The 24,265-nt window shown below is 45.6% G+C and overlaps 1 protein-coding gene across 4 annotated transcripts in view; it reads right to left on the bottom strand.

Annotated features, from left to right (window-relative positions):
- The window catches only part of SMOC1 (SPARC related modular calcium binding 1), a 156,945-nt gene extending 139,080 nt beyond the window's left edge, over positions 1-17,865 (bottom strand). For 2 of the 4 annotated variants that reach the window (XM_033422261.2, XM_033422270.2), the window contains exon 1: positions 17,392-17,865. In XM_033422261.2, the coding sequence (XP_033278152.1) occupies positions 17,392-17,490 (99 nt within the window). In that variant the 5' untranslated portion in view covers positions 17,491-17,865. The remainder of the gene's footprint in view (positions 1-17,391) is intronic. The other 2 variants (XM_012535016.3, XM_004262173.4) reach the window with 1 other exon arrangement.
- Positions 17,866-24,265: the final 6,400 nt, after the last annotated feature.

Raw genomic sequence — 24,265 nt, 5'->3', positions numbered from 1 at the left:
ACAGAAGGTCTTCAGAGAGAAAGAAGATTACTTAAGTCAGAAACTTGGATCTACATAAAGAAAGGAGTAGCATTAAAGAAGTAATAAAAATTTTTATTTTTCTTATTCTTATTTGCTCTAACAGATAACAATTTGTTCAAAATAATAATAGCAACAATGTATTCAATGATGATAGCTTATGTATAAGTGAAATGAATGACAGCAATGATACAAGGGACAGGAGGGAGGAATTAGGAATACTTTGTTATTATATAAGGTACTTGCACCACCCATGAAGCAGTATGGTGTTATTTGAAAGTGGACTTGAATTAGTTGTAAACGTATATTGCAAATTCTAGTGCACCTACAAAAAAAGTTAAAAAAAAAAAATATATATATATATATATATACAGACAGAGAGAGAGAGTTGATATTCTAAGAAAGGAGAGAAAATGAAATCATGTAAAATGCTCAATTAAAAACACAAGAGCAGAAGAAAAAGTAGAAGACAAAAATAGGAACAAAGAACATGAACAACAAATAGAAAACAGTAGCAAATATGGGAGATATTAATTCAAAGATATCAATAATCACTTTAAATGTCAATGGTCTAAATACAGCAATTAAAAGTATTTAGATGGAAAAAAGTGCATGTGGTTGGCACAAGCCACCTTATCTGGAAATAGCCCTCCAGGAAGTCATGCTAACAGCAAGGATTTTTGTTTCTGAAATGCTCTAAAAGCAGCCTGGAGATCAGATGCAGGCCCACCCACAGGCTCTGATGGGACTGGCTTTCCAACTCCAGGTAAGGGAAAGCTAGGCATCCAGTGAGCGGAGGAGGAGGCCTAGAAAAACCAGGCGCTGCTCCTCTAGCTCCATGGAATTTGCCTGGGGACCAGATCTGGGCACGTACTGGGCAGTCACTGGGCAGCCTGACCCTTACGACCCTGAGCTCAGAAATAATGAGGAGGGCCTTCTGGTCACCTCTTACCAGCAACCTACCATGCCAGGAAAGAAAGAAAATGAAAGAAGACTTCAGGAAGGAGACAGTGTACAGTTGTCTGGAGAAGACATGGCCACATGGCATATGGAGGAAGACCTCGCCGAAGAGCACCTTTCCTCCACACGTTTCCATGAGGGGGTCCTCCTGACCTCATGGTAAAGGCATAAGAGGAGGGAGATATTTGATTTATTGCACAAAAAAAAACTAGCTTTGTTTTAAACAAAAGGAAACAGAACCACAAATTAGACATCTTCCACATATTGATGAGCTTTTGAGCTTTAATTCCAAGGGGGAAAACTATAGGAAAAAAAGTTTGGTTCTCATAGGAGTCATCTTTCTTGTTACCTCTGTTCTTTTTATGAATAGTTAACATTTACTGAGCCTCCTGCCATTACTTCATTTAAGCTCCACAATGACCCAATGAGGTACATAATATCTTCAAATTACAGATAAGGAAGCTGAAGCTTAGAGGTTAGTTAATTTGCCCAAGGACACAACAGCTAGAAAGCAGCAGAGCCCGCAGAAAGTAGCTTAATCTTAGGCCTCTCTGGCCCCCACACCACTACTCTGCACTGACTCTGGATGGGCAAGAAAGCCTCAAATGGTAGCAGCTCAGACTTCTCCCGTCACCCAACAGTGAGACGGAAGGTGCATTTCATTCTCCAGGTAAATGCAGCTTTAATGAAAGAAAAGATACAAACTGCAAATCAGCAACAGATGTGGGCCCAGTCTTTTTCTAAGCCTCTCTCTTGACGGGAGAAGAAAGTACAATAACACACCCACTAGGAGAGGGCACGTGATCCTCAAAGCAAAGGAAAAGATGAGAAGGATGGAAATGATGCATCTTGTCCTCTGTGTAGCTCCTGACTTCAGGCTGCCTGGGCCAGTGCAGATGTGAATCTGCCCCAAGAGGCAGGGAAAAACCATCCACAGAGGAGAGCCCTGGACATTTTCAGACGCTCTTCAACAAACATAAAGGGTTTCCACTTCAACCCTCAAATTGAGTATTGATTTGAAAAGGTCTCCCAGGAAAATATTGTGCCAACCAAAAAACACATTCCCTGTGCTCTAGACCACTTGCCATTTAATTTGGGCACGTCTGCACTGATTGCATTGCTATTGACAAGCATGGAGAGTCTTACGCCAAGATCTACCTTCACTTCAAACTGTATCTATCGCGGGTTACTTGTTCTACTTGCTCAGCTGCACATTTCTTAACTGAAACCTTCAGAATTTGCAGAAACCGGAATCCATGTCTTTTAGGGACTGAGAAACCAGAACCCTATGAAATGGAAGGTATAATAACATGGATGGTGAAGACTCTGCATGTCCTGAGTTTTTTGGCCACATGTTCCAACCACTGTACATTGGTGAATTGGCCAAAGGCAACTCAGAAATATAATCTTCTCCTAAAATTCAGGCTATTTCCTCCCCTTGGCCAGATTTTTGCCACTTTCCCAAGTTCTCCAGGACATCTTTGAATGGAAAAGTCAGGGACAGAGCAATGGAGAGTGGAGACCTGGGTTCTGGCTCCGGCTCTGCCACCAGTTAGCTGTGTGGACTCAGGACAGTCCTTACCTAATGTAAAATGAAGGACCCCTGAGATTCCTTCTAATTATGGGACTATGTGGTCATGTTCTCTTCATGTTGGGGGCCCTCTGGAATCATCTTCATTTGGCCGATTCTACTCTGAAAGTATCCAAACTTTTCCTACCTTCGCTTTTTCTTATCAGCTCCTAACCTTGGGATGTCTGCACTGGTGGTCACCTTGGAGGTCACTTATTCTTCCTGTAATGATGAGGGAACTGGTCACACAGTAACAGGAGATCTCCCTCTCTGGGCTCTGACCATGAATGTCTGCACACTTCTCACCACACGTCCCACCCACCACTCTGCTGGGCTACGAATGTGACAGATCCCCAGATGGATACTGTGCTTGTTGCCCAGCATCCTTTCCACCCTTCCACCTTATACAGCCATGTGGTCAGGAGGAAGTAGGAAAAATAACCTGACTGCCAGCTCCAGAAATGTGTATCTTCTTTCCTACCCTGCACAGAGATCAGTCTAAGGAATCTAGGCCTACGTCACTCACAGCATGGCACTCTCCTGGCCAAAGGGGTTGGTTAAAAATGGGCATTTGATTCAACTTAGATCAATAAGCTAAGAGCCAAAGTTTTCTGAGAGTATCTAGGAAAGGGTGACTGGAAGGCAATTCTCTCTTCCCTCCCCTAGAAAGTGTGATGTTTAGCTATGAAGCGTGGAACCACTGCAGCAATTCTGCCACCAGGAAAAGCTAGGCTTCAGATTAAACAGACACCACAAAAAGGCGGAGGGAAGAGACATAAATGCTCTGAGTGTTTGATAACACCGTTAAGTCACCAAATCAAACCAATCTTGAAACCTACTTTGTATCTGTACCTTCTATTACTTGAGCCAATGAATCCCCTTCATTGGATAAGCCAGTTCAAAACATGGTATCTGTTTCTTACAAGATAAATTCCCAACTAATGTGTACGTACCAAAGATCACACACAAAGCTGATCTACAGTTACACTTCAAAGGCCTCCCGATTAGCACCAGAGAGTAAAACCAGCTCCCTCATGCTCTTAACTATTTCCACCAGAAACCAAGGAGACTCCCTTCCTAGGCCACCAACCAAAAATTCAGGCAGAGTTTCTCTCACAGTGCTGGGGTCACGTGCAGCCTCCCCACTGGGAGGCCAATGCTGAGAAGGGAACATTGGCCCCCAGGCCCCCTTCCTCTGTACCCCTCCATGCCAACACAGAGACCGAAAGACGGCAATGCCACACAAAAGGTAGAAGTGCTTTTCAGTATCACCTGTTACTTGTTTAAAAATCAGTGACAGGGCTCCCCTGGTGGCGCAGTGCTTGAGAGTCCGCCTGCCGATGCAGGGGACACGGCTTCGTGCCCCGGTCCGGGAAGATCCCACATGCCGCGGAGCGGCTGGGCCCGTGAGCCATGGCCGCTGAGCCTGCGCATCCGGAGCCTGTGCTCCGCAACGGGAGAGGCCACAACAGTGAGAGGCCCGCGTACCACAAAAAAAAAAAAAAAAAAAAAAAAAATCAGTGACAACAGCTAACAAATTAATGGGTCCCAAAATGACCATCGCTGGGTGCTAATATCACAAATGTTATGTGCCTCCTGATGGAAGTACACACCAACTGCCATGAAACATACTTGCCCGAAAAAATATGAAAACTACATCTGATCAAGCCTCTGGATCTCACTATCATTTTCCAGGAAATATAAAGGATACAGGAACATGTTACACAACTCTATGGAAATGTAATCAGCCAAAGCTAGTGTGGAAAACCCTAGAACACCTGTTTATTCAACAAATAAATTACAAAGTTAAAAGGAGGTGGAGAGGAAACTCGTGGATTAAAAGAGGATTAAGATACAGAGAAGCCAATACGTGGACCTTAATTGGATCTTGATCTGAGACATAATCAGGGAGATTTGACTGTTGATTGAATTCTACATTGTAATCCCTATATTAAGGGATGGTTGTTAATATTCTTTGGTTGTGATGTGGTTTTGTGGTTAGGTGTTTTTTAATGTCTTTTTCTTTTAGAGATATATATGAAAATATTTATGGATGATAAGATATAATGTCTGAACTTGCTTCAAAATAATATGATCAGAGGACTAGAGGACGGGGGGAAGAATCGAGCTGTTGGAGCTGTGTGAGGGTTCCATAAGAATTCACTAATGCTAGTCTCTGCTTCTTTGTATCTATTTGGAAGTTTTCATAACAAAGAAATGTTTTTTTTAATGAAGGGAAAGGACCCAAAGATGAAGGAGAGTCTAAGCTCTTTGCCAAAGTCCTAGTGTCATTTCCAAGAAAGCCTGTTCACTCAAAGTAACACTTTCTATATAAATTTCCCCAAGTAATTACCTTGCAGAATACTTCTGGTTGACACATCTTCTTTCCAAATGTTATTGAGAATTTCTGAAACACAGGACAAGCACTCCTCCCACAGGGTTACATTAAGAAGTTTAATTCACAGAAAATACTATATAAATTCATATCAAACATTAAATCAATGTTTGACCTGTGTATTGTACTTGTTGCTGCTTGTGCAATCTGAGCCTTCATAAACTTATTCACCTTAATTTCCATAACCTTAGCAGGGAGAGACCTTTCTCATCCTGACACCAAAGACAGAAACCATAATGACAGATTAGTTAGACAAAGATGTAAAATTTAGAAGATTGAAACCAGTGTCTTTTCATAATGAAAGGCATTTGCCAGACATGAGAGCAAAACAGATTAATATCTTAGTATTTAAAAAAACAAAAAACCTCTTCCCAAGTCAGTCTGTGAGGTGAAAAAAAAAAAAAACTACCACTCCTGTTTGAAAAATCAGCAAAAATTCGGGACAGATGATTCCCAGAAGAAAAGGAACTAATGTAGGACTGCCAGATACAATATAGGATACCCAGTTAAATTTGAATTTCTGATAAGTAACAAATAATTTGGGCCATACTATTCTAAAACACTACTTGTTGTTTATCTAAATTCCAATTTACGCAATTTACAATTTAGGCAATCCTACTTTTCATCTGCCAACTCTGGCAACCCTAACTAATGGCCAATAAATTTGAGAAAATGATCAACCTCAGCTCTAATTATCAAGGGAGAGCAAATACAGCAAAAAGAGCAGAGGTCCCACCAGGCAGGGGTGGAAGAAGGACACTGCACCTGCACCCACCTGGCCCACCTGGAGCTCAGGGGAGGAGGCATGACCTTAGGGCCTCATGAGGGCAGGAGGGAGGTAGCCAGCACTTGAGGCAATGGGGTCACAAGTTTGGTTGAATGGCCCTGAGCATTGTCTTCAGGGGAAAGGAAAAATATGAACAGCGGCTTGGAGCAGAGGACCCCGTGCAGAAGCAACACTTTTATTATTTGCTCTTAAAACTTTGCTGTGATCTATCCAAATGCATTTTTATCTTTTATGGAAAATTTTATGATGTATTATGTAATACATACAAAAAGGAATTTAAATATCTGTGCACTCACCTTCCATTTTAAAAACATAAAACATTACCAACCGATGTTTCTCTCCCTCCTGCCCTCGCACCCTAGGTAACCACTATAACCTGAGCTTCAGAGTTACCATCGCCCTCAATTTTCATACTTTTTTTTTTTTTTTTTGCGGTACGCAGGCCTCTCACTGCTTGTGGCCTCTCCCGTTGCGGAGCACAGGCTCCGGACGCGCAGGCTCAACGGCCATGGCTCACGGGCCCAGCCACTCCGCGGCATGTGGGATCTTCCCGGACCGGGGCACGAAGCCGTGTCCCCTGCATCGGCAGGCGGACTCTCAAGCACTGCGCCACCAGGGAAGCCCCTTCATACATTTTTTACATATGTTTGCACCCCTAAATAAAATACGTATAGTTGTCACATGCTTTCATCCTTCATATAAATAGCAGCATAACATATGTATTCTACAATTTGCCTTTTTTCACCCCGCATTTTGATTATGAAATTGATCCATAATAATGAGTGGTGCTTTATATTAGTCAGTTTCAGCACTGTGTAATATTCTATTATTTGAATATACCAAAATTTCTATTTCTCATCTCCTGTTGACGGACAGTTAGCTGGTTTACAATGTTTGCTACTACCAAAAATTGCTGCTGTGAACATCCTTAAACATGTCTCTTAGTATACATGTCAGTGCGTTACTCTAGAGTATATGCTGGAGTGGAATTACAAGCTCAAAGAGTGTGTGCAACTTCAACTGTAATTCTACAAAGTGATTGGACTGATTTATATTCCCACCAGCATCAATAAATGCATTTTTTACAGTTACATCCTGCTGAGGTTAATTGAAAACTCTCCTTTAAAGCAGACTGAGTTCAAAGCATGCAGAAATTGAGTCGGAGGCCTGGTACTAATAGTTACTAACCCTAAAAATCAACCCAACACGAACACGAGCTGGCTGTGTCTTATGTAGATGGGGATTGGGCTGGATTGAGACAGCTTTGGGGATTTCTTTAAATCATGCATGTTTTAATCTTCATTATTTTCCTCTAAGATTAAAATATGCTCATTGTAAACAAAATTATTTTAATTACTAAGACGCATCGCATAGAAATGGAATATCCCCCGATGAACACCATTAACAGCATGACATATAATCCACACAATTTTTCTATACATAAGCCAACTTTTTTTAATTTTATTTTATTTATTTTTTTATACAGCAGGTTCTTATTAGTCATCAATTTTTTTTATTCAAACAGAAAGTCACAAAAATTATAATCATCCTCATCAGTTCACTCAGTCCCATGTAATTAATTTTTTTTTCATCTTGATCTTTTGTTAGCACTTTTATGAATTCATCAGTTTTCCATTAGAGTTCTGAAAATGCTTATTCATTCAGTTCAGCAGTATAGTCAGTTACCAGAAACGTGTACTTGTCAGAGTCTTTTCCATGAATTCCTTGAAGATGAAACCCTTTTATAGGAACATTTTTGCAAAAGCATCAGAGTACACCCAGAACTGTCTGTAAATGACAAAAGACTTTAAAATGACCACGGTTAAAGATTTGATGAAAGTTCATAATAATGCAATTGACAAGAAATTTAGTTATTTCTGAGATATACATTTTAAAATAATAACTAGAATTATGACTTATAACATTATACCAGAACATATAAGATTTTTAGGAATTTCATGTAATATCTGAAACATTTATATTAACATATTTCCATACAAATAACCCAAAGAAAGTTTAGTATTAGTTTTTTTATTTTTTAATTAATTTTATTTATTTTTTTATACAGCAGGTTCTTATTAGTCATCAATTTTATACACATCGGTGTATACATGTCAATCCCAATCGCCCAACTCATCACACCACCACCTTCAACCCCGCACCACTTCCCCGCCTTGGTGTCCATACGTTTGTTCTCTACATCTGTGTCTCAATTTCTGCACTGCAAACCAGTTCATCTGTATCATTTTTCTAGGTTCCACATATATGCGTTAATATACAATATTTGTTTTCCTCTTTCTGACTTACTTCACTCTGTATGACAGTCTCTAGATCCATCCACGTCTCAACAAATGACCCAATTTCGTTCCTTTTTATGGCTAATATCCCATTGTATATATGTACCACATCTTCTTTATCCATTCATCTGGTGATGGGCCTTTAGGCTGCTTCCATGACCTGGCTATTGTAAATAGTGCTGCAATGAACATTGGGGTGCATGTGTCTTTTTGAATTATGGTTTTCTCTGAGTATATGCCCAGTAGTGGGATTGCTGGATCATATGGTAATTCTATTTTTATTTTTTTAAGGAACCTCCATACGGTTCTCCATAGTGGCTGTATCAATTTACATTCCCACCAACAGTGCAAGAGGGTTCCCTTTTCTCCACACCCTCTCTAGCATTTGTTGTTTGTAGATTTTCTGATGATGCCCATTCTAACTGGTGTGAGGTGATACCTCATTGTAGTTTTGATTTGCATTTCTCTAATAATTAGTGATGTTGAGCAGCTTTTCATGTGTTTCTTGGCCATCTGTATATCTTCTTTGGAGAAATGTCTATTTAGGTCTTCTGCCCAGTTTTCGATTGGGTTGTTTTTTTTTTAATATTGAGCTGCATGAGCTGTTTATATATTTTGGAGATTAATCCTTTGTTCATTGATTCATTTGCAAATATTTTCTCCCATTCTGAAGGTTGTCTTTTTGTCTTGTTTATGGTTTCCTTTGCTGTGCAAAAACTTTTAAGTTTCATTAGGTCCCATTTGTTTATTTTTGTGTTTATTACCATTACTCTAGGAAGTGAATCAAAAAAGATCTTGCTGTGATTTATGTCAAAGAGTGTTCTTCCTATGTTTTCCTCTAAGAGTTTTATAGTGTCTGGTCTTACATTTAGGTCTGTAATCCATTTTGAGTTTATTTTTGTGTATGGCGTTAGGGAGTGTTCTAATTTCATTCTTTTACATGTAGCTGTCCAGTTTTCCCAGCACCACTTATTGAAGAGACTGTCTTTTCTCCATTGTATATCCTTGCTGCCTTTGTCATAGATTTGTTGACCATAGGTGCATGGGTTTATGTCTGGGCTTTCTATCTTGTTCCATTGATTTATGTTTCTGGTTTTGTGCCAGTACCATATTGTCTTGATTACTGTAGCTTTGTAGTATAGTCTGAAGTCAAGGAGTCTGATTCCTCCAGCTCCGTTTTTTTCCCTCAAGACTGCTTTGGATATTCGGGGTCTTTTGTGTCTTCATACAAATTTTAAGATTTTTTTGTTCTAGTTCCGTAAAAAATCATAAGCCAACTTTTTTTTTTTTTTTGCACAAAGGGGATTATGTATTTTGGGTTGCATTTTACTTCTTTTTACTGCGTAATATTTCTTTACAAGGAAAGAAATAATCTACATTTACCAAAAATTCTGTTATTCAATAAATATTTACTAAGCATCTGTTCTTGAACAGGATGGAGTCTATAAAGAAAATTAAGCAACACCACCATTGCAAGACTCCCAGGCTAAAACGAAAGAAACTCATAGATGAAGGTCATAATAATGGCCCCCACTTATCAAGCACCCTCTATGAGCCAGGCACTGTATCAGACCCTTAATGAATGTGGTAGGCAAAATAATGGCCTCCCGAATGATGCCCATGTCCTAATCCTAGTAGTGCTACAGTATATGGCAAGGAGGAATTAAGGTTGCTAATCAGCTGACCTTAAAATAAGGAGAACAGTCTGGGCTCTCCTGGTAGCCCAGGGGTCAGAAATCACAAGGTCCTTAAGTGGAGAAGAGAGAAGCAGAAGAGTCAGAACCAGAGAGATGGAAGCATGAAAAAGACTTGACCAGCTATTGCTGGCTTTGAAGGTGAACAGGGGCTACAAGCCAAGGCATGCAGGCAGTTTCTAGATGCTGGAAAAGGCACGAAAATGGATTCTCCCCTGAAGCCTCCAGAAGGGAACTCAGCTCTGCTGATTATTTAACCCAGTGACATCTGTCTTGGACTTCAGACCTCCAAAAATTTGTGTTGCTTAAGCCACTAGGTTCGTGCTATGTGTTACAACAGGAATAGGAAGCTAAGACTTCCCACTTCATCCTCCTCCACCCTGGAACATAGATGCTATGCCTTCCATTGGACAAACTAGGGAACCGAGGACCCAACAGGTTAAGTTATTAGCCCAGGCTCACAGTGGCAGAGACAGACTCAAACTTGGATCTGTCTACCTCCAAAGCCTGTGCTGAGGCTGCCCCACTACCCTCCCTCTACGGTCAGCTAGAACACAGGGCAGATGGGGACACGCACTACCCTAGGGGTAAGTAAGCAAAGCACAGTGGGTGAGAGAACCCTTCCTGGGGCGAGGCTGGGAGGACTGTGTGGAGGCTTTTGAATGATGAGCGGGATTCGGACAGACAGAGATGAGGAGGGAAGGAGAGGTCAGGAAATGCAATGCAGTTCAGTGCAACCAAAGTCTGGGGCACATGAGGGTGGGGATATACAGTGAGAGGTAAGGCTGGGCACCTCAGTGAGAGACCGACACTGTCCAGTATGACAGCCACTAGCTACACGTGGCTATTAACATTTACCCTTAATTGAAATCAAATTAAGTTCAAAAGTCAGTTCCTCAGTTTTACTTACCACATTTAAAATTCAATAGCAAAAAACCCCACAAAAACAAAGAAACAAACCCACAAAAAACCCTTCAATAGCCACATGTGTCTAATATTGGACAGTGCAGATGTAGAACATTTCCATCCTAGCGAAAAGGTCTATCGGACAGCACCACTGACGAAGGGGAGTCGTTGGAGTCATTGTTTTTGAGCCAGTCAGGGGCACTGTGCACGTGAAAGCAGGCTCAATGTCCTTTTATAACACTGCCCACCTCACCCTCTTACTTGTTACTGCTTTTGTGTCCTCTCCCCTGGGCCTTTGCAGAATTTTTCAAGAAGAGATGCATGATAAACATGCCCCCAAAATATTTTTAACTCCCAGTACTGTCTTAGAGGTGTTATCTAGTCCTAAAAATGAACCATTCTGGGAAGTGGGTCCAGTTTTTCTCCACTGCCAATACTTGAAAACAAACAAACAAAAAACATTTGGCCCTTATCTAATGGAATCAGATCAATGCTGCAGTGAGAAATGGTTTTTAGGGGAAGGGACACAGTCGCTCACATTTGCAGAGTACTTGTCAGGTTTCAAAGCACCTGACACATTATCTCCCAGAACCTGGCTCCATCCCGGTCCTCCGTGATGGTGGCAGGGGCTCTTCTGAGGCTCCAGCTCTTCTGAGTGGCCTTTCCTGCTTTGTAGAGGCTGCCCTACTTTGGCTCCAGAAAAAGGAGGCCGAAATCAATCAAGGCAACGGCTGGGAAGTACATAGAGCTCCACACCTAACGTGCTTAGATGTCTGACAAAGGTAAGATTAATTTGTGATCTAGCGATTGAGTTTAGAATGACGTCAGGTGCAGAAGGAAATCCAATTAATTGCTATACTGACCTATGTCGCTTTGGCGTCTCTGTGAGGCCGTTGGGAGTGGTGGTGGAGATCCAGTTCTCCTATCCCCTCAGTGACTCAGGGTTCCTGCACGGCACATATGTACAATGCTAACCCTGTTTGGCATGCCTCACAAGCAGCTCCGATCGATTTCCCATCCGCAGCTTAACCCTTGTCCTCTCCCAAACTGCTCCGCGGTGACAAGCTCAGGAGGAAGGGGCCCTCCACATGGACATACCCACCCCCCAGCAATGCCAGGAACTTGGCTGCTTAAACAATAGATCTCTATGTGGTCGGGAGAGAAAGGGTGCCCTGTACCTGCTAAGCGGGGCCATGCTCCCTCCCCAGCCTCTGCCAAGGCAGGCGAGGGAGGAGGTTGGAATGAAGGCAGCGATCAGCCCGAAACACGCCTCCCTCACCCCCGCTGGCAAATAAGGCTTCTGGCCCAAGCGTCAGCTGGTGAACTTTTCTACTCTGCAGGGCTGGGGACTCAGATGTACAGGGTTGATCCCCCTGAGCAAGGGAGAGAGAAGACTGCCTACCGCGGGCTCAGCTTTACAAATGAGCTCATTGGCCAGCTGATGTAGATATTTACGCCGGAGCCTGGGCCGGCTCTGGGTATAACCCAGCGGTCCCCAAGCTTTTTGGGACCAGGGACCGGTTTCGTGGAAGACAATTTTTGCACGGACGGATGGGGGGCGGGGATGGGTCAGGCGGTAAGGCGAGCGACGGGGAGCAATGGGGAGTGGCAGATAAGCGTCACTCGCTCACTCGCCGCTCACCTCCTGCTGTGCGGCCAGGTTCCTAACAGGCCACGGACCCCTACCAGTCCTCCTCCGCCAGGGGTTGGGGCCCCTGGTCTAACCAGCCAAGAATTCAAAGAAAAACCAATCATCACTCCCCAACGTGGTGTTTTCTAAGATGCACATCTGGAAAGGGGGAGGAGGGAGCAGAGGAGGCAAGAAAGGAGTCTCTACAAAGGGAATTTGTGTTTGCCTGACCTCAGGTGCAAAGAATGGAATTAAACATAATCTTTGGCTCGTGACACACTCAACATTGGTCTAAGCAGGAGCCACTCTTATTTTTTATTAAATAAGCTATTGATCTTTACCAATGGACAAATACTTTCAAACTCACGCCCCCCCAAAAAAAGAAGGTAAAGTATTGATACTAACTTACACTAACCATATGATTTTCCTGGCCAATCCAACCCTCTGCTTCACCCTAACCTCCCCCGATCCTGTGTACCTTGTTTTTCTTTTCATATAGTTTTCTTGCAGCTATATGTATTCCTAAAAGTGTTTTTATTTAATTTTAGCTATTTATAAATTTATAAAAGATGTCACGCTGCATCTTTCAGTGCATTTCTTTTACTTAATATCATATTACCCAGATGCGTCCATATTTTTGCATGTCACTGTTGTTCATTTGTTTTGACTGACTATAATTCTCCATTGTGTGAATACATCACAATTTATTATCTACCCTCCTACTGATGGGTATTTGAGCTCTTTCCAGGCTTGTGATAGTGTGAACACGGTTGCATATGTCTCCTTCTGGACATGAGTTTCTCTTGGGCATATACACCTAGGAGTGGAATCCCTGGGCTGTAAGAAATATGAATGTTCGGGGAATTTCCTGACGGTCCAGTGGTTAAGACTCCGTGCTTTCTCTGCCAAGAGCTCAGGTTCGACCCCTGGTCGGGGAATTAAGATCCCACAAGCCAAGAGGGGCAGCCAAAAAAAAAAAAAAAGTGAATGTTCAACTTTAGGAGATAAGGAGATAATATCAAAGTGTTTTCCATTTGATTGAATTTCCTAGAGTTTCTAAGATGATTGTCTCCTCTTCCTGTCTTCCTCAGTTTTATTTCTTTAAATTTCACATGTCAGCTCTATCAAAATATTTAAATGAAATTCTTGGTCTAACACCTTGAGTAGCCCCTCAGCTAAAACCCCCATGTGGAAAAAAAAGGTTTCTGTCCTGAACACAGACAATAAGAAAGGCATCTCTGCAGACACAAGGACACACCCTGGTCCAGACACTGAGACAGGTTAGTAAAATAGAAGGGAACTGTCTACAAGCTGCTTCACATTTGGCAAACGCAAGATTTTTTAAAAAGGGTTTAGGTGGAGTCAAAGCCTGTTCGCCCATCCAAGTCCGCTTGCTCAGTCTCTCCTCCTCCACCCCTCCACATGCTTATTTTTAAACAAGGAACAAAAGCCTAAAATGGAAAAAAAATAATAGTTTGTTAAGTAACCAATTTCACATTCAAATGAGAGCAGGGAGTCCAGCATGGACATCACAGTACAGTCGAATTCATTTCAATAAATATTTACAGAACACTTTGCAGTGTGACCAGCACACTGACAAATAACATCTCTATTCTGCCCTCAAGAGGTTGTGAGCTTGTTCACTTAACAAGACAGAATGATGCGTGGAGTGCCGAAGGGGCAAGTTAGAGCTGAGAAGATGAAGATGCTGGTCTGATCTCAAGATGCTCACTGTAGAAGAATTAGCAAAAGCTGGAAGACAAGTGAAAGAGATACCGAAGTTGTACAAAGGTGAGAGTGATTGATTCTAAGCAAAATGGCTTTTTGCCGGAAAGTTCCCAGAGAGTGATGCTAGAACTAGGTTTTAAAGGATGAATCAAGTATGTGAGAGGAGAGAGGACAGTTAAAGAATATAGCTAAAACAATTAAGAAATAAAATTTCTTAGACTTCTTGACCTTTTCTCCTATTTCTCAAACTTTTTTTTTTTTTTTTTTTTTTATGGTACGCGGGCCTCTCACTGTTGTGGCCTCTCCCGTTGCGGAGCACAGGCTCTGGACGCGCTTTCCTGCCTCCAGTCCTGCACCAGGAAGGTGGAACCTGTGAATCACTGTTAAACATGCATTATCTGCATTTATTTGTTCATTTCACAAGTGCCAGGCCCTGTGCTGAGCTCTGGGGATACACCGATGGACAAGACGGGCACGATTCCTGCCCTCGCCCAGCTCCCAGTCTGCCGGGCAGACAGAGGTTTAGACAAAGACAGGCATTAGTCAGACTCCATCAGCCTGGCAGAGCCCCTCCCCCATTCAATCCTCCCCAGAAAGATTTTCAGTAAAGTGTGCAGGATTAAAGAAATGGCTGTCTCCTCCGTAATTAAAAGGCTCCTGGCCAGCATCCCAGGTAGCCACGCGGCTGCTCAGAGCCGAGAGGCCAAGAAATCAGGTGCTTCCTACATAATAGCCTCCAATCTGATACTTGATAGCTGCTGGTTTCCAGAGTCAAACAAATGTCAGGCATTTTATGAAGGCAGGAAACAAATAAAGGGGCAAGGATTGGGGTCTAGGCCTCGGGGGAGCTCAATTAGTGAGCCAGATAGTTAAACCGAAAGGGCATGCTCTCGGTTTCCTAGAAAGCCAGCTGGAAAAGATGCCAATCCTTAAGCCTCTGTCACTCAAAAGATTAGCAGAAGAGACCCAGGGATGCCCAAGGGAATACTGCAACAGCCAGATGTTTCTGCTCCTCCTGTGACACTGCCATTCACAACCAGGGCCACATTTCTGAGGCCACCAAGAAGACAGAGAAGAGAACTGCAGTCTTCTGGAATAGGTTGAAACTCAAAGACATCACCCTTTAGTGATACAGACACCCAAAAGTATCAGTAATGCTTTCCTACAGACTCGCCTGATGCCCATTTAACAGGAACGGCATGACTAGTCGGATGAACGCTCCCCGCGGCTTCTGGGTGGTATGGAAAGCACACGACCTGCACAGCCGTATAAACTGGGATTTGGCTCCCACTGCTGTGGCTGCACCATGAGTGTTTCAAGCAAGGCTTTTAGCCTCCCTAAGTCTCACTTGCAAAATGACACTAAAAAGACCCATCTTCTTGTTCTTATAAACATAAGTGATCATGGAAAGTGCCCAGCTCAAGAACTCATAAGTGGTGGCTTTCAATGGGGCCTATAAATGCATCCAGGTAACCACACACTCAAGACGGTAGCTTCCTCTTGGTGCTTTCTAAGTGTGTGTGTGTGTGTGTGTGTGTGTGTGTGTGTGTGTGAAAGAGAGAGGAAAGGAGAGAGAGAGAGGAAATGCAGCTGGGACACACAAGCCTATTTACAGTTCCTGTTTGTGTTCCACCATTTCTGTCAAATTAATGAACTAAAGAAGCTGGAGGGAAAACGAACCAATGTCTCTATTTTCCCCTGAAGTCCCTAGCTTTCCCCTAAGAGCTGCTTCCCCCAGATTCAGGAGGCAAGGAAGGAGAGCCATATGGCTTGAGACGCTAGGCCCGCCCGGCAGCAAATGAGCCCCCCGCCATTTGTCTCCGGGCCTCTCATGTGGGCGGGCATCCAGATTTCAGTTGGGGTGCTCTGGTCTGCGTCTCTTGTCTTGACTGTTCCTAATTATTGAAGGGAACGCCGTGGCTCTCCTGACCTCAGAGTTTAAGAGCTGTGAGTCCTAATATCAAACCAAGCAGCTTCATTTAAAAGGCACGCTCATCTGCATTCATAAAAGTCACTCCTGGAGCCCTGACTTGCCCCAGCTTTGGGAACGCCTGCTGTCGAGGATTTATGACACGCCCTGGATCTAATCGGCCGCACTTTAACTGCTGCTGTTGCACATCTGGTCATAAAAGCAAGGGCCGGCCCAACACGGGGACAAACACTTTTCTTTCCTAAGTGGCTGCAAATCTGATCTCACAGTGATAGCCGGGCTCCGATGTAATCAGCCAGCACCTGGGCGGTCATTACGGCTCATCAAGCTTGGCAAGGCTTTTCCCACACACACACGACAGCTATAAAGATGACTCTCGTGGTAGCAAGAGCTATGAATAAAGAACCTGTAGTCAGAACAGGTGGCAACAGGCTAGGCCGAACAATACCCAGGAAAGCGTGAGTTGGTTAAGGAGCCCACCTGTTCACAAAGATCCCAGCTACTTCCACATGGACTCTCCCACTGCCTGGCGAAGGCAAGCAGCTATCTCCATAGACAACTGCCCTGACATACGTTAATCCTCGGCCAGAGATTGTCTGGATAAATTTGATCAAATGAACACCTAAGTGGTTTAAGAGGACACTTTTCAAGCCAGTGGAATCCTTCATTAGACCGATTGGGCGCATGGGAGCAATAACCTAGCCCAGCAATGCACACAATGCTGTCGGTTCCGGGAGGTTTTAGAATGCCTTGAACAGCCTGTCCTGTGCACAGAATTGGCACGTTTCACATCGTTCAGGAACTCCAATCAGACCAAGGTTCAACAAGTAGTTCAACCTCCCGCGCCCGAACGCAGGGGAAGAGACCCTTGAACACTGCCAGCTCCTCTCCACCAGCTCTCCCCAGCCTCCACCTCTACCCCTCCTCCGCCGCTGTGCCTAGCGGAAGGGAGCATTAAAATTATCTGCTGCGGGTTTTACGAGCAGCGATCGCTTTTTAAAACAGCAACAACACAAGGTCCTTGTGTGGCTCTCGGGTAACCTAAAACCCTGGAGGCAGAGCTGCCCCCCACCGCCGCCTGCCAAGAGCACCAGCGCTACGGGACCGCGAGCAGCATGAGGCACCTCGGAGGCGGAAGGCACCTCTAAGGGTCTTGGAGCAAAAGGCCCTGGGAGAAGGGACTGGGAGAGAGAACGCACCAGTGACAGCGGGGGAGGAGGGCAGGAGGGAGCGGGCAGAATCGGTGCTGCAAGAAAGAATGGGTGGGTGGGGGGCGGGGGGAACAATGGGAGAAATTTTTATTTCAGCAACTTCGCCGAGAAGCCCACGGGGGACTGGGTAGTAGGTGAGGAGGGGGACGAGGTCTGACGCCTCCCTTCCCCCTCTCCGCCACCTCCCCCCACCACACCACCAGGAGGAGGGTCAGCGACCTGGGTCTCCTTCCGCAGGTGGGCGCGCGGCTGGGGGCTCACTTACCCTGGGGCCCGTGGTGCGGTGGCCGCGAGCCGGGGACAGCTGCACCAGCACGAGCAGCAAGTGGGGCGCGAGCAGGCGGGCGCAGCGCGCGGGCAGCATGGTGCCAGACGGGCCGGGCAGCCGGCTGCGGACAGGGGTGGCGGGCTCCACGGGGCGCACGGCCGCGCCGGCCTTCCTGCCTTCCTTCCCCCGGGCGGCCCTGGCGACGGCGGGCCGCGGCGGTGCGGCGCGGGCTCGCGGAGGCTGCGGTCGGAGCGCGCGCTCATGAACCGCCCCGGAGGGGAGCTGAGCGCGAGCGTGTGCTCTGCGTGTGGTGCTCTCCGCTCGGCCGGGCCGCGGCGGCAGCAGGTTGGACGCCAGAGCTGGGCCATGGGAATTCCCGTTATAAACCCCCGGGAGGGGTGGGGCGGAGCCCGACGGCCCTGACTGACGGGCAGAGAGGCCCGTGGCAGCCGCCCCTCTGGCAGGTGAAAGCCAATGGGAGAGAGGAAAGAGGGGCGGCTCGCGGTCGTCCCCACTGAGGAACGACTCTCGGTGGCTTGGCCGAAGTGGGCTCCAGGAGAGAGCGGGATAAAGAGGAACTTCCTCTTGGCCCTTGGGTCTGGTGAAGCCTCCGAGAGCTCCAGCCGCCTGAACCTACCAGAATGCCCGCCCGGCTAATGATAACACCTTAAGCATGTACAGTTTTCTGCACGAGTACGTGACTTGTCGGCCGGATGAAATAGGCAGGGAAAACACTCCTCGCCTCGTTTTTTCAGATGAGGGTACTAGGGCGCAGAGGGGTTCAGAAATCTGCCTCCTGGCTGCAACAACACCAAGAACAACTGGGAAGTCGCCAGGTCATCTGCACAGAGCGCTGGCTGTGACCGGGGTTCGGCGTGGGGATTAGGCGCATTCGCTGCTTGCAAACAAGATTCCAGCGGGTGACACACTTAGGTCCTACAGCGGCTGCCCCGGGAGCAGAGTCGAGAAGAGAGAGAAAGCACGTGCTGGGCATCTCCTTGCTGGAGAGGGCCCCTGTGGGTATGGGATGATGCCGACCCGTGGCCCTGTGGTGGATCTGGGATTAGAACCCAAGCGTCCTGGCTCCCTGCCTGGAACTGGAAGGCCAACAGGCAGCCTCTCTGTGGCCTAGGAGCCCTGGGAGGAGAGGTTAGAGGGGAGCTGGTTTGCTGGTGGGGGGAGAGAGAGGAAAAAACATTGGTAGGAGGGGTAGTCTGTGGGTGCAAAGACCCCAGAGATGGGTCAGAGGAGGGAGGGAGACCTCTCCTGAGTGCCCGTAGGATGTTGAAAGGCTCTGCCCAGGGCACTCCCCAGGGGTTCATCTTGGGAATGGTCACAGACACATCACACCAGCTTCTCAACGGAACCAGGTGGTCCGCTGCATTCAACCCAAGAGAACCATGGTTTACCTTCTTATGTGGAATACAGCCCTTAGTGTTTATTTTCATTGCTATGGACCACTCACTTCAAGGGGAGGGATACTTTTCTCCAGCCAGCCTGGAAGCAGTGGCAGAATTTAACTCCTCTCCCTGTGGGCTTGAGAGGTCCAGACAAAGGTTAACTCCTTTCCCTTACTGCTGCTCTCCTGGATTGTAGAAACAAGCTTCTCCCCCAACTCCTGCACTCACTTTTGCCCACTCCCCTTGTCTGCCATCCAGCCTCCACCAGGCAGCTAGCCATCCTTCTAAAAAGCAGACCTGAAGCTTAAAAGGCTTCAACTTTCCCCAGAGCCCTCAGATCAGAAAGCCCTGACTGGATGCTGAAACAATAACAAAGTACTGGTTGTTCTCCAAACAAAAATGAAGAACTGCTCTAAGAGAATCGCTTGTCTTCCTCTGCTGGGAAATAGTGCAACAGTCTGACATGCTCTCTGGAGCCAGTCAGGATGGGTTCAAATCCTGGGTCTGCCACCTAGTGGTGTAACCTTGCATCAGTCGCTTTACTTAATCTGGGATCCAGTTTTCCTGTCTGTAAAATGGGGATAAAAATAGTGTCCACCTTATGAGGTGTTCTCAGGATTGAAGGAGATGGAGTATATAAAGCCCTTAGGATGACTAAGTTATAAATATCACCATCTGGCATATGAAGAGGGCAGGACAAATGCCTCATCTCATTTTATCCTCAGAACGATCCTGTGAAGTAGACAGAGAGATCCAACTTTACAGGTAAGTAAACGGATACTCCATGCGATTGGGACTTGCCTGGCCTCATTTGGCTGGTAAATGACAGGGAAGATTCAAGCCCAGATTTTCAGAGTCTAATTCTTCCTCCATCATCTGATAATTGCAATCGCAAATGCTGTAGGGTTCAACAGTTCCTGTGGGCTTACTGGGAATTTTTTCAGTGGCCTGCAAGGGAGCTGAGATTCTTAGCATCACTGAGCTTCAGGGAAAAGCAAGGGTCAGCCCTTCCAGCAAGGGTCAGCCCTTCCTGGAAACAGCCCTTATGATCTGGCATCCTGGGAATTTGCCCAGCTGGACTTGTCCATTTCGCCTGTGCCTTGTGAAGCACTTACATCAATTTCCCTGTGTCCGCCTAAGTGCTCCTCCACCAGGATCTTGGAGGGATGAAAATGTCACTCTCAGGCTCAGCAGTCTGACGGGTTTGTCCTGACTCTACCACATGGCCACATGCACCCCCATCAAAGTGGTCAACTCCTTTCTGTTGCTGGAATTATTGAGACATCTACTGGAGTAAGTAAATGCTTGACATGCCGCCCCCCCCCCCCCAGCATCTGGCAGCACAAAGCACCGAGGGAAAAGACAGTGCAATAGTCCTTTCCATCCACAACACCAGAGGCTGCTCTCCAGCCAGAAAGCTTATTTCCAAGTAGTCGCTGGTCCAAAAGTCTACATTATTCTGGATTTCAACCATGTAGCCTAGTTTAAAATATGAGTAACTGCTTTCCAGTTACTTTGCTCAGCAAGTATTTTCTTTCCCTCTGGTTGGCATGCGAGGCCTGCCGTAACCATGGCCATCATTCAAATGATGCATTTTCTTCTCCCAACTCCTCCCAAGCCCAGAGAAGTTTAGAAATTCCAGAGAACTACTAGTCCCAAAGAGTGTCTCTCTGCCAGGCTCAATCGTCTGATCCAAGCAAAAAAGTGAAATTGACAAGTTCCTTCTTTCCCTGGAGGCCAAGCTTATGGTCCAAAAATAAATCTAGCTCTCCTGGCATCTGGTCTGTCCAGTTTCAGCCATGCTCCTTGTCCTGTGGGACTTCTGTTTGCAAGGGGATATTTCAGTGAAGAAAAATAATACTTTATATCCCATACTGAAGTCTGAGGGCCTCAAATATTTAGTACTAGCTAGGAACGCCCATTTCAATATATGTTTTGTATAGTCCAGGAGTCTTTTTTTTTTTTTGCGGTACGCGGGCCTCTCACTGCTGTGGCCTCTCCCGCTGCGGAGCACAGGCTCCGGACTCGCAGGCTCAGCGGCCATGGCTCACGGGCCCAGCCGCTCCGCGGCATGTGGGATCTTCCCGGACCGGGGCACGAACCCGTGTCCCCTGCATCTGCAGGTGGACTCTCAGCCACTGCATCACCAGGGAAGCCCCACTCCAGGAGTCTTGTCTCATATTCAGAGTCGAATCTTTCTATTCATTTTAACAAGCATTTTGATGAATCCCCTTCTGTGCCCAGCACAATGCTCATTATTATGAGATCTTCGGATGTACACCCTGCCCTCTGAGAGGTTATAATCTAATTTAAGACACAGCAAACAGATACCTGGAGACCGTATTTAAGAACAAAGACTGCAGTGTGTTTTGGGGACTCAGAGAGCAGGGACCCACTATAAACCTAATGGGCAGGGAAGGTTTCAGGAAGGTAGGTCTTTAATAGTGCTTCGGAAAAAAGTGCTTCTATAATATAAACATACCTTGATTCATACTTGCTTCACCTGTGACACCACTACGGACAGAGAAAGGTGAGTGATGTCTAAAGTTCAGGACTCTTTTCAAGTATCCTACTGAGCTCAGAAGCCTGGGACATCAAGAATCCTGGGGTCTGTTTCTGAATTTATGACAACTTGCTGTAACACCAACATTGGGCTGAGGTAGTTATTATTAGTCCCATTATGCAGGTGAGATTGTGTAAGGTCAGTCCTTACACTTTAAATATACATGACAACTGATACACAAACAAAAGTAAATATGTGAGGTGATGGATGTGTTAATTAACTCGTTGGGGGGAATCCTTTCATAATGTATATATATTATATTGTACACTTTAAATATCTTACAATTTTGTCAGTTATACCTCAATAAAGCTGAAAATATATATATATATATATACAAGACAAAAATAATTAGAATGACAAACAATTTAGAAGATTATTTATCTCTTTTGCACACAAACTCCCTTCAAAGTCTAGGATAGCGCTCTCTAACCTAGGCTCCTTCTAGTATCAGTCTGTCATTCTTAATAAGCAGCTTCTCCCTCATAGTCCAAGATGGCTGCTCAAGCTCTATCCATCACATCTGTTTTCCAGCCCGCAGGGAGGAAAAAGGGGAAAAGAATAGCATGCCCCTCTCTTTAAGGATAACTCCCAGCAGTCACATTTCACTATATCTCATTGGTTAGAACTTAGTGACATGACCACATCTAGCTACAAATAAGGCTAAAAAAATTGTATTCTTGGGCTTCCCTGGTGGCGCAGTGGTTGAGGGTCCGCCTGCCAATGCAGGGGACACAGGTTTGTGCCCCGGTCCGGGAAGATCCCACATACCGCGGAGCGGCTGGGCCCGTGAGCCATGGCCACTGGGCCTGCGCGTCCGGAGCCTGTGCTCCGCAACGGGAGAGGCCACAACAGTGAGAGGCCCGCGTACCGCAAAAAAAAAAAAAAAAATTGTATTCTTAATTCAAGGTGGCCAGATGTATCCAGCTGAAAATCCGGGTTTATGTTACCAAGGAAGGAGAAAATCCTGGGGCCATCTGGCAGTAGGGGCCATCCTTGTTAACATAACATCATCAACATCATGATCATCATTAACATATCTTGAGCTGCCAAGCGAAGGAACCATGGACAATGCAATGCAGTCCAGAGTGTTTAGTTGTGGCTTTCCTCTAGCTCTGCACATCTAGCTCCCTCATGCTCAAAACATTAATAACCTTAGGGCCAGACATGCAGACTCTTGATGCCACAAAAATTTACTTCTGGTATTTCCCTCTCTTAGGCACCTTCAAGTGGGAGGATCTGAGAACATACTTGGATGAAGCTCAAGCCACGTAGTGTCAGGGTGGCAAGAAAGAAGCCCCCTGAAGAGACCAGCAGTCAATTAGGACCATCGGGAATAATGCTATCTTTGTGAAAATATTCTTGGTTGTGGTCTGTATTCTTCTGTTTCTGTTTCTTTCCCTCCCTCATCCACCTATAGGGAAATCTCTCTTTTCACCTGGTTACTTTTCTGTGACCTGGTTTCAAAATCACTAATACAGCAGTAACACAAAGACTTTAACACACACTCTTGCATTTACTCTACAAGGTAGGTACCATCATTTCCCCCGTTTTGTTAATGAAGAAACAGAAACTTGGGGAGGTTATGTAACTCAGCCAGAAACAAATAGCAGAATCGGAACTTGAGCCCAATCCACCCTATTCCATCAAGAGCTGAATTTTTTGCTAAGCACTTTCCCTACATGATCTCATCCCTCAGGCTCAGCATATGAAGTCAGTATTATTAGTCCCGTTGTGCAGATGAAGGACTGAGGCTTAACCACGTAGATTACTTTACCAAGGGTAGTCTTGAAATTTGGCTTGCACATCAAAAGTTTTGGCATCCTAGGGCTTCCCTGGTGGCACAGTGGTTGAGAGTCCGCCTGCCGATGCAGGGGACGCGGGTTCGTGCCCCGGTCCGGGAAGATCCCACATGCCACAGAGCGGCTGGGCCCGTAAGCCATGGCCGCTGAGCCTGCGCGTCCGGAGCCTGTGCTCCGCAATGGGAAAGGACACAACAGTGAGAGGCCCGCGTACCGCAAAAAAAAAAAAAAAAAAAAGGCACCTAACTCAGTCTGGAGAGTCAACTTTCCTGCGGTCGTGATGTTTAAGTTTAGATTTAAAGGATGTATGGTTTTAAGCTGTACAAAGATTGGGGGAGGGGAGCATTCTGGGCATAGCAAACAGCATGCGCAAAGGCACAGAGGCAAGAGAAAACATAGCAGTAAATTTTCAACTAACTTGGTCACTCTTATCCCTTTAACTCTCAGTATCCCAGAAAAGATAGTTACCACCACTCACCATCTGAGTCTGATGGACTCATTTTACGTTTTATATTTTTAAGTCATTTTACAAATAATTTACAGAGGTAGGAATAAAGGGATAGTGTATTAGCTATCTATTGCTATGTAACAACTTACCCCCGAAACTTAGTTTAAAACAACAAACATTATCTCGTAGTTTCTATGGGTCAGGAGTCTGGGAGGGACTCAGCTGGGTAGTTCTGGCTCAGGGTCTCTGAGGTCACAGCCAGGGCCAGCGTCATAAGCGTGCAAGCTGTGCAGTCATAAAAAGTTCCACATTTAGGGCTTCCCTGGTGGCGCAGTGGTTGAGAGTCCGCCTGCCGATGCAGGGGAGACGGGTTCGTGCCCCAGTCTGGGAGGATCCCACATGCCGCGGAGCGGCTGGGCCCGTGAGCCATGGCCGCTGAGCCTGCGCGTCCGGAGCCTGTGCTCCGCAACGGGAGAGGCCACAGCAGTGAGAGGCCCGCGTACGGACAAAAAAAAAAAAAAAAAAGGTTCCACATTTAGCTTAATATTCTGTGGTTGCTGAATTTATAATAAGTTTTTAACAAGGAACTCCCATTTTCATTTTACACTGGACCCCATCAATTATGTAGCTGGTTCTTGTTTCAGTTAACCTAGCAGCCAGT

The sequence above is a fragment of the Orcinus orca genome, chromosome 2 (assembly GCF_937001465.1).
Source record: "Orcinus orca chromosome 2, mOrcOrc1.1, whole genome shotgun sequence".
NCBI classification, from domain to species: Eukaryota; Metazoa; Chordata; class Mammalia; order Artiodactyla; family Delphinidae; genus Orcinus; species Orcinus orca.
This window is presented reverse-complemented; position numbering and strand designations above follow the sequence as displayed.